Genomic DNA, 10,932 nt, shown 5'->3' with positions numbered 1-10,932 from the left:
GTTTGTGTGTGTGTGTGGTGGTGGTGGTTGGGGCAGGTGGGAAGGATTCCTGGAGTTGAATTCTGGGCTTCCCATATGCTGTACTGGTGAGCTACACCTTCATTTCTAGGAAGTCAATTCTTTAGGAAAATCCAAGTCTTAGAGAAAATTCTGAACTTTACTATGTTGTGGAAACACAAAGTTAAAAAAGAAATTATAATACATGCTCACTTCATGCCATCTGCCATAATATGTGTGTATGTATATTATGTATATATATATATATATATACATACATACACACATATAAATATATATACATATATACATACACACACAATGTTCTTGCTGGGTATGTAGCAGGACTTTAATCCTAGCATTTGGGAGGCAGAGGCAGGCAGATTTTTGTGAGTTCGAGGCCAGTTTAGTCTACACAGTGAGTTCCAAGACAGCCAAAGCTATGTAGAGAACCCCATCTCTTTTTTTTTTTTCTGGTTTTTCGAGACAGGGTTTCTCTGTGTAGCTTTGTGCCTTTCCTGAAACTCACTCTGTAGCCCAGGCTGGCCTTGAACTCACAGAGATCCGCCTGGCTCTGCCTCCTGAGTGCTGGGATTAAAGGCATGCGCCACCACCGCCCGGCTGAGAACCCCATCTCAAATATTAAAAAACACGAGGTTCTCATGTATCCAAGGTTAGTCTCACTGTGTAGTTGAGGATGTTGACTTGTTTCATGGGTACTAAGCAAGCTCTACCAACTGAGCTACACTCCTAGCTCTTTCACTTTGTCATCATTTATTTATTTCTAGACGGGGGCGGGTGGTGTTTCTTTATGTAGCTCTGGCTATCCTGGAACTAGCCCTTGTAGACCAGGCTGGCCTCAAACTCAGAGATCCACCTGCTTCTGCCTGGGATAAAAGGTGCGCACCACTACCAGCTGGCTTGAGTTATGTTTTTTTTTTTTAAAGAATCTATTTTCTTTTTAAGATTTATTTATTTATTATGTATGCAATGTTCTGCCTGTGTGTATGCCTGCAGGCCAGAAGAGGGCACCAGATCTCATTACAGATGGTTGTGAGCCACCATGTGGTTGCTAGGAATTGAACTCAGGACCTCTGGAAGAACAGCCAGTGCTCTTAACCTCTGAGCCATCTCTCCAGCCCCGAGTTATGGTTTTAAAAAATTATTTTATTTCATGTGTTTGAGTGTTTTGCTTGCATATGTGTATTTGCACCACATGTGTGCCTGGTACCTGAAGAGGCCAGAAGAGGGTGTCAGATCTCCTGGAACTGGAGTTAACGTAGTTATGAGTAACTATGTAGGTATTGGGAATTGAACCTGGGTCCTTTGGAAGCGCAGCCAGTGAACCAATGCTCTTAGCTGCTGACCTATCTCTCCAGCCCCTTTTTCTGCATTCTTAATTATAAGAACTTCCTTTATTAGTAGAATTTCTCCCTTTCTGATTGCAATATTGGATCTCAAAAATCATAAAATGTCAGTTATCGTGTTCTGTAGATTCACTGATGCCAGTGGGCTGCTTGAGAATTGGGGAAGACTGGTGAACAGCTTCCTAACTCAAAACAACACAAAGTTGTGGTTTCGCAGAAACTCCTAAAAGGAAAAACCTAGACATTCAGAAGATAGAATCTCCATTAAAAAAGCTTTTTCCCCCCACAGTGAAATCCCACTCACTGGAGGTTGTTTTAGGACAAAGCTGAGTAAGTTAAGGCTTTCTATGCCATATGTTCAGCTTTGGCAGGAGAAGAAGGTGGGAGGGAGTCTCCATGCTAGGGAATGCCAATATCACACCCCATCTGGCTATTTAGTCACAAAATAAGGAGAAACACACAAATACTTGGCCAAAACACTTTTAATGAGGAAGGGAAAGACACTAATATCTCCCCTCTCTGCTCTTACACATTTCACTGTGTTAGGGAGTTCTGGAGCCACTACTTTAGACTCATCATTGACATCAACTAACAGCAAAATCCAGTCTCCTCCTCAGAACTCCTGGTTCCCAGGATCCTATGTTAAGAGTAAATACTACATCTCACTACAAGACAGAGGCAGGGAGGAACCACTTGAAGCTTGTCTCTCAATGTCTGGGACTCTTAGAAGCAGACAAAAAAATTAAGACATAAGCTCTGGTCCATGGTCAGGCAAAATTGGGGAGGAAAGGGGGCTTTGAGAAGAAGATGAGGGACGTATAAGGGGCAAGGGAATAAAACAGGGAGTCATCTAAAACTAAAAGCATTCTAGTGCCAGGAAGTCCCCCTGGTCCCTGGTGCTGCAACGCCACATCACCATTAGCCCAAAGGAACATCCACGAGAATGTTCATATTCACAAGAGCTGAAGTTCCTCTCCCTTACATCACACCCCATTCTTCATCAAATAGGTTCCCAGAAATCCCTGTTTTAGTAACGCTTAACTCATCCTTACTTCATTAACCACCCTCACCAATAAGGCTCTTTAAAGTTATAGACTTCATACTTCCTAAAATATCCCATGGGAGACCTCTTGGCAAGAAATTTGCTTGTTGGTTAGGAGGCCATGATAAATGAGAAGTTGAAGGAGTCCTTGCACCTTGACCAGTCAATATCTTTGCCTTGATGTAACAAGTCAAGGGACATACTGAAAAAGCACCCCAATCCTTCATTCTTCCCTACCTTCTAGGGTTGAGCCACCAATTACTAGAGTATCTTCATTGCCTGCACCTTCTGGAGCGGGGGTGGGGGGTTGAGGGGGTGGGGGGGAAGGAGAAAGAAGCTATAGTTTGTTACTTCTTTTCTCTGGTGTGCTTGGTAGGTGCCAGCTTGGATACAGGAGGCAGAAATAGGAGAGAGGCTATGTCCTCCTCTGCCTCTCTGGATCATGTTGTTGGAGTCACCTCAAGCACAGTTCCTGGGCTTCATAGCAATGATGGTGTGAGGGTTGAAGTGGCAAGGCAGGTGGGTCTAGAGCTCCAGGGCTTGGGGACGAGGCCACCTGACAGGAAAAACTGTACTGCTTGCAGAAAGGTAAGAAACCCACCCAGCACAAGCTTCTCAAGAAGGTCCTGGCACAAGAAGTCTTGCAGGGTGACTTGGTCAAGGTCACCAAGGAGTAGCACAGGGCCCTCCCTCCACAGACAGCTGCCAGCCCCTTTGAGCAAGGCTGCCATTTCCAAAGATAGGGGTTCTGGTGTACCTGTCAACGGGAAAGGGAGAAGAGGAGAGGGCTCCCCTTGAGAATGTGAAAGCTAGAGAATCTGTTTTCCTTAGTTACAAAGAACAAAAAGGTGATACAAATTTCTTAGAGGGCATTCCCTTTTAAATGCAACTTTTAAGCTCAGGGTCTAGAGAGAAGCCACTAGAAACATCATGTCAAAACTTGAGAAGGTTGAGTAAATCTTGAAGGTCCTCCTATGGAGCATATGGTCATAGGGGACTGGGTACAGAAAACAGGCTCATGGGATGGCGGGATCATCTTTCCGTGGGAACGGGGAGAGCCCTGGAGAGGTGATGGAAGGACAGCCAGGGACCAAGGAAAGAGTAGCAATATTCTGAGGGCCATGGGGTGCAAAGGGTGGTACCTGGTGGTGAGCCAACAGCATGTGCTTCTTGAGGGTAGGACGGTCAAGGAAGCCCTGCCTGCAGAAAACACAAGTGAAGAGCGGCCCTTCCTTAGGATGGGTCTTCTGATGCTCTTCCAGAGCTGTTAGGGTAGGAAAGGTCTGGCCACACACTTCACAGGCATTTCTGCTGCTGCCCTCTCCTGGCTCCTTCTTCACGGCTTCCGGTAAGTTCAGCTCCTCCACCAAAGGGGTGCCGGTGCCCTCCCCTTCTTGGGTGAGTGCTGCAATGGGGCTTGAGGTCCCCTCCAGTTTGGCCTCTTCTTCTGCGCCTCCAGAAACATCACTGGTTCCCTGCTCCATGGGTTGGGGGTGATCCGGGTTGTCAGGTGGGGGTGGTGGCAGAGAAGATTGCTGAGTGGCTTTTTCATTACTATCAATCTCCTTCCCAACGGTGGGTGCTGCGACCACTGTTCCCACTTCCTCCTCTGCCCCAGACACCTCTTCTGAGTCACCTCGCACTGATATGGCCTTCTCACCCCCGCTCTCTGAGCCTCTTCCTGCTAGGGAATCTTCATCTGTCACATCTTCCTCTTCCTCATCCTCATCCTCTTCCTCAGACAACTCCTCTTCCGGTGATGGTTGCTGGGATGGCTGCTGGGGGAAGCTCCCTGGTCCAGAGACTGCAGATTGCTCAGAGCTATTCTCCTGGGCAGCTCCCCCACCTTCAGGGAGCGTGGAACCGCCATTGGGGATTTGGCCCCCCAGGTGCATCCGAACATGTTGCTGCAGAGTGACAGCGTTAGTGAACTTCTTCTGGCAGATGGGGCAGGAGTTCTGGGCCCGGGCAGCTGGACTGGTCTTGTGGCCCACAAAATGTGCACGCAAATTGCCCCTGGTGGAGAAAGCTCTGCCACACACTTTACACTTGAAGGGCCGCTCACCTCCGTGTTGGCCGTAATGCAGGCGTAGAGCCCGAGGGCAGCTCAGCACCCGGAGACAGATGACACACTGGTTAGGTCCCGAGGAGGAGGACGAAGGTGCAGGGGCAGATGTGGTGGGAGCTCCTGAGGCAGTAGAGGCCACTGCCACAGCTCCTTGACGGTCAATCTTTTCTACCAGCTGCTGTAGCTTTGAGGTCTCAGAAGGTGAGGCCCCCAAGGGTTCTAGCACATAGGGGAAGGGGAAACTTCCAGATGACTTCAAGTGATTAGTAAGCAGTGCCCAACTCGGCAGGGATGTCACCAGCTTACTTAGCTGCATTCGGGTTGCTGCGCCACTGTCCGCTACTCCAGTAATGGCTGATCCCTCACTCCCCGGGGGAGTATTTTCATCAGCTTTACTCTTGGGCTCCACGGCTTTCATGAGCACAAACTTGTTGAAAGCAGGGAGACCAGGAGCCACGGCTGTACTTGTACCAGTGGAGAGTAGTGTCAGGCTCTCTGTGGCACTGAGTGCTGTGGTGGAGGCCACTAGAGGTTTGCGTTCAACACCTCCACCTGGTGTGGCTGCCTCCTCTTCTGCTTTCTCCGGCGGCACAGACATTCCATAAGGCAGCCCACTGCTGGTGATGACGTAGTCTAGGTGCTCTGGTACGGGATGTGGATTCATTTGCACGTGTGGGTACTTCTCGCGATGCCGGTGGAAATGTACTTTGAGGTTGCCCCGAGTAGTGAAGCGGTTACCACAGACGTTGCACTTATAGGGCCTCTCACCAGTGTGGGAACGAAGGTGGATCTGCAGGGCGCTGTCACTGCCAAAGACTTTGGCACAAAAGCGGCATTTGTGCCTTCCACCAGGCTTTTCCAAGGAACTGATCACTTCCCCATAGCCCAGCTCGCCACTTCCATTCTTTGGCTTCAGGAGCCCTGGGGAGGCAGCAGCCTCAAGGCCCCTTGCTGCCCCAAGACACTGAGCTGCCAGGAGTCCTGTGGTGCCTGGGAATGCCAGATGAGGGGAGGCAATCAGCTGATCTGTGCTGCCTGGCAGGGCCGGGGAGGGGGCAGGAGTGGGTTTGTGGCTTCGCCCAACCCCTCCTACAGAGAATGGATGCTGCGATCCCAGTGGGTGGTAGAGGTGGAAGAAAGCCTGCTTAGGCGGTTCTGCCCCTGAGGAGGAGGAAGAGGAGGAAGAGGATGGTGCCAGCGTCTTGCCAGTTTGGACAGGCTTGATGGGACTGAAGAGAGGCAGTAGGGGCTTGGAGGAGGAGGCTGTCCCTGTCCCAGGTAGCTCTGAGGGACTGGCAGGGGCACCCACTGTCTGCCCTAAGGAGCCAAGTAGCAGCACCTGGCGGCAGATTTGCTCAGTCATCTGCATCTGATGGATCTGGCGCTGCTGCAGCACCCGCAGCTCTTCCAAGATCAGAGGAATGTTCAAGTGGCCACTGCCTACACCTGGGGGTGGTGGGGGAGGTGGTGGAGGAGGGGGTGCAGGGGTAGATTCTGGAGGTAATGGGGTTGCTCCCAGCTTGGGACTGGCCAAGATCAGGCCCCCGCCTCCCCCAGCCGCTGTACCTGTGGCAGCGACCAGGAAATGCCCTGAAGACTCCTCTCCTCTCCGCTCTGCCCCCCAGGTAGGATCAGGGGGCCCAGAAGACCCAGAATCTGGGGGATTGCTGTGATCTGTATCCATGACCTGGGGCCTACTGTGGCCCTCTGGCCGGGGTGCAGAGGAGGCTGAAGAGTTGCTGGGGTTCTCCTGGCCCCCAATTATCACCATTACGGGTGGGTCAGTACAACATGCGTTCTGGTGAGCGAGGAATTCGGTCGGGTCAGAGAATTGTGCGCAGCATTTGGCACAGACTTGGGGGTGGTCCTCCTCGCTAGCATCACCTGGGGAGAAGACAAGGAGAGAGTGTGGGTAATGCGGTTTTGTTGGGTAACGGAAGCTCTAAAGAACGGGCAACCCAGGAACAGCGGGTTGGGGTGGGAAGATAAGGTTACAGTCAGATCCTGCATGAAGCTAGCTAGTGCTCACACCGGACGCGACCCGCGTGGCTCCCGGATACCCAGCAAAAGGAGGAGGGGGACAGGGCACGCACACTCTGAGCCTCCTCCGGCACCCCTCCCCCAACTCTTGGCCCAGGAAGAGTGGGAATGGATGTGAGAGCTGGGGCCTATGTGTAGAATCACACATTTTATCCGTCCGCTTAAAGTCCTTCTCCGCGAGCGTCCCCTCTGCCCCCATCTCTGCCCAAGCCTGGCCCTACCGCACCTCCGCGCTCCGCAGGCTCCCCGCAGGGCCCCCCGAGTCGAGAGCTGCTCCCGGTTTCCTGCGCCATGGCCGTGGGGAAGTGGAAGGCGGGATGGGGTAGGACACAATGGGTATCCGGTCTGGGGAGGCGTCGGTGGCCGCCGGCGCTGCGGCAGTCTCTGCACCCAGCGGCCCAGACTGCGGAGGAGATCGGCGGGGGCGGGGGCAGGGAACAGCGGCGGAGGGGGAGGGGAGCGAGAAGGCGCGGAGGAGGGGAGGAGCCGGAGCGCGAAAGCTGGTAGAGGGGAGATGGGGGGGGGAGGAGGGGGGGGAGAAGGAGCTGCCAGGGAGGGAGACGAAAGCTTGAGGAGGCAAGAACGGAGGGTGCGTGCAGGGGGCAAGCCTAGGAAGCTTTACCCTGGCTCTGGGGCAGGTGCGGTGAGGCACCTTGGGGGCCCACTGTGCCCTATCCTCTGCCAGCTCCCCACCCTAGATGTCTTTATCCTAGCTGCTCCCACCAGGTCAGCCCCAAGCGCTCAGTGGGAAACATTGCCCGCTCAATAGATTAAGGCGATAGGCTTCAGTAATTTTTCTTCGGATAAAGGATCTGCTGAGCTTGGAAAATGTGGATTCCAAAGGGTGGTCTGCCCGCCTCGGAGGTCGGAGGATAAGGGTGGGAGGAGCCACCCCAAGCACCCACCCCCTTACCAGCTCGCACATCACAGAATGATCTCAAGTTTTGTCTTCACCCGTACTCCCATCCTACCCTCATCCTTCTTCATAAAAGAAGTTTCTCAGGGGGGCGATTGCAAGATAGAATTCCCAAGAAAGTCATTTGAGGACCCCTTCTTGAGGAACACTGAGCCCGTCACCAAGAATAACAGCTCAACACAAGCTAGTCTACAGGCTACCGGCCCTATACCAAAATGCGTAGAGTTCGTCCTTAAAAGAAACCCCTCTCCTGCTCGGTACCCGCTTCGCTACTGCCCACTCCCCCGCCCCCCCACTGTTCCTAACACGGACAATTAAAGACATTAGCTTTCAAAGGCCTAAGGAGGTCCTCCCAGCTCCGACCTTGGGGGAGGGGAGCTCCTCCTGAAACAATGGGAAGATGCCGAACGGGCTTTCACAGTCTTCGGCTCAGAGTCCAAAGCCCCTAACAGCCCCAACCAGATCTGAATTCCTAGACAAGACTGACACCTGCTCACCTCCACCGGGGCCTGCCTTCTAGTAAGAGAAAGTGGGGATGCGGTGCCTCAAACCGGGTACTCTGCATTCCTTTTCTTCCTCGAAATGAGCTTTAAGGGGCTCCTCACTTCCTAAAATCCTTTATTTTTACATGTAAAAAGTGATCTCAGGTCTTGGATTTGTGGTTTGGTGGTGGTCACCAATAAACTCATATTGTCCTTTTATTTATTTTAAACTTTTTGAAACGTGATCCTCCTACGTAGCTCAGGCTGACTTTGAACTCAACAACTCGCCCCCCCCCCCCCATTTCAGCTTCCCAAAGGCTAGGCCTATAAGTACGTGCTCCCCACCTTCCCTATGACTGGCTTCCTCATTATTGTTTGCTTTTGAGACCTGCTCTCATGTAGCCCAGACTGTCTCTTCCTCAAATGCCCAGCCGCCTGCTGCCCCTAAGTGCTGGGGTTAAAGGCGTGAGCCACCAAAGATGCCACCATCTCCTTTTTAATAAAGATGCACTATTTTACATACACTATCAGAGAAATATTTTGAAAAATTGAAAACCGTTTTTTGTTGTTGTCTTTTTTTTCTTTCTTTCTCTTTTTGTGGTACTGGAGACAAACTTTGTACCAAGTGTCCCACCACTGAGCTGTATGCCCACTAGAAAATGCTAGAAAGTAGTATTAACATATGTGGGACTTTCCCCCAAAAAAAGAATATAAATGAGAAACTTAAATTTGAAGAGCCTTAAATATTATAGAATAGAGAATTTACATTTTTTTAATAATAAGATAACCTAAAATACACACACGCTATAATAACATATTTTTGTTGGTTGGTTGGTTGGTTTTTTTACATAGGGTCTCCTGTAGCTAAGGCTAGCTTTGTCCCACTGCACTCCTGCACCATTGTGGGGCTTGAACCCAGGACCCCGTGAATGCTAGGCAAGAGCTCTACCACTGAGCTACATCCTTACCCCTCATCCCTCAATCTTGTTAATTTCTCTGCAATATCATTGACATGTCTAGGTCAGAGTCTTTTTCGGGGGTGAGGTAGGGGTGGGAGGGTCAGGTGACCCAGTCTAGTCAAAATTTTAGTAAATAGTTGACAATGCTGGTGCACACCTTTAACCTCGGCACTCAGGAGGCAGAAGCACACTGATCTCTGTTAGAGGCCAACCTGGTCTACATAGGGAGCTCCAGACCAGCTGGGGTTATACCGTGAGACCCTGTCTAAAAAAAACAAAACAAAACAAAAACAAAACAAAACTACTACCTTTATAAATTGAAAACAACTTACAGTGTTATGTTTTAAAACTTCAGACAATCTCAATGATTTTTAGCCTTGTGAAGCAGAGCACTGGAACGGATGGGCTCTGTTCTTTTTAGACCTGGCCTTTGCAAATAGAGAAGGAGTCTGTTTCAGTTAGTCCTAGACACAGGTAAGTGCAGAATGCTTTAGTTTTACAGATAAGAAAACTGAAGCTCGCAGAGGTTAAGTGACGTTGTTTCCAAGTTCACAGAGTAATTCAGCGGAGCAGCATTCAGGACTTTGGCTCCTGGCCATGGCTCCCCAAGCACATTGGCTCCCCAAGCACATCCTAAAGCTAGAGAAAGAGGCCTGGGGGGCTCCTCCCTGCCATTTGTTCTTTGCCCTCAGGTCAGACAGAAGGAATCAGGTGGAGACTCTCTACCTAGCATTTGTTAATTAGCACTGAACATTTGATATCCAGTTGCTGTCCTGTCAAGAAAAGAAATCCTTTCCTTTTCTTCCCCTCCTGGGAAACAGTGTCCCCTTTCTTGCTTTTTAATGAAATGTGCTTTCTGATGTGTCATTTGATCTTACGCTCTTTAAGGTAAATTTAGTCCCTGGTGAAAGGTGATGTATCAGCAGCCACCTGTAAGAGGAACTATCTGCTTCTCAGTGCCTTTTACACTCACTGGATGCCTAACCTGAAAAAGGGAGCAAGATTCTTATGCAAACAAAGCTAAAGTCACAAAACACAGGAACATGCTGAGCTGGTAACGATATACCTGGATGGCAGAAAATGTGAAATCAGCTGTCCTAGATCACAGGCAAAGTCTGTGATGGGTATAGACCTGTGCTGTGGGATGTTCTGTATGGCAAATGTGTTGCTGATTGGTCAATAAATAAAACACTGATTGGCCATTGGCTAGGCAGGAAGTGTAGGTGGGACAAGGAGGAGAATAAAGCTGGGAAGTGGAAGGCTGAGTCAGAGAGACACTGCCAGCTGCCACGATGACAAACAGCATGTGAAGATGCCGGTAAGCCACGAGCCACGTGGCAAGGTATAGATTAATAGAAATGGATTAATTTAAGCTATAAGAACAGTTAGCAAGGCTGCCACAGCCATACGGTTTGTAACCAATATAAGTCTCTGTGTTTACTTGGTCGGGACTGGCAGGTGAGAGAGATTTGTCCTGACTGTGGGCCAGGCAGGAAAACTCAAGCTACAGACCTGCATATGCTTGTTCAAATTTACAAATAGCTTAAATGAAAAATAAATAAATAAATAAATAAATAAAACAAACCAGTGCTGGATGTGTTGCATCCTTCTAATCCCAGCACTTGGGAGGCAGAGGCAGGCAGATATCTGAGTTTGAGGCCACCCTGGTCTACTGAATGAGTTCCAGGATAGCCAGGGCTTCACAGAGAAACCTGGTCTCTAAAAAACCCAAAAATAAATAAAATAAAATTTGAAAATAAATAAGTAAAAATAAACCCACAAAACAAAACAAAACAAACAACAACAAAAGACCAGATAGCTTTTCTTTTAAACCTAGTGCCTAGGGACTGGAGGTGTACTTCAGTTGGCAGGTAAGTGTACTTCAGGTACAAAACCCTGAGTTCAATCCCCAGCATAAACCAAGCACACACCTGTAATCCTAGCAAGATTATCCTCATTGACCCCATCACAAGTTGATGGCTAGCCTGAACTATAAAAGACACCATATGAAAAATAAACAAAAATCCTGGTGCCCTGATAAACTGCTTCAGGCTTGGGAGA

The 10,932-nt window shown here is 49.7% G+C and overlaps 1 protein-coding gene across 2 annotated transcripts in view; it reads right to left on the bottom strand.

Annotated features, from left to right (window-relative positions):
• Positions 1-2,730: 2,730 nt before the first annotated feature.
• Positions 2,731-10,932, bottom strand: part of Sall2 (spalt like transcription factor 2) — an 18,706-nt gene continuing 10,504 nt past the window's right edge. Inside the window, exons 1-2 of one of the 2 annotated variants that reach the window (XM_059274454.1) lie at positions 6,741-6,922; positions 2,731-6,358 (exon numbers count right to left, since the gene is read on the bottom strand). In XM_059274454.1, the coding sequence (XP_059130437.1) occupies positions 3,423-6,358; positions 6,741-6,807 (3,003 nt within the window). In that variant the 5' untranslated portion in view covers positions 6,808-6,922 and the 3' untranslated portion in view covers positions 2,731-3,422. Of the gene's footprint in view, positions 6,359-6,740; positions 6,923-10,932 lie in introns of those variants that run through there. The other variant, XM_059274455.1, reaches the window with a different exon arrangement.

The sequence above is a fragment of the Peromyscus eremicus genome, chromosome 9 (genome assembly GCF_949786415.1).
Source record: "Peromyscus eremicus chromosome 9, PerEre_H2_v1, whole genome shotgun sequence".
Classification (NCBI taxonomy): Eukaryota; Metazoa; Chordata; class Mammalia; order Rodentia; family Cricetidae; genus Peromyscus; species Peromyscus eremicus.
Note: the sequence above shows the minus strand (reverse complement) of the source record. Positions and strands in the feature narration are given on the sequence as shown.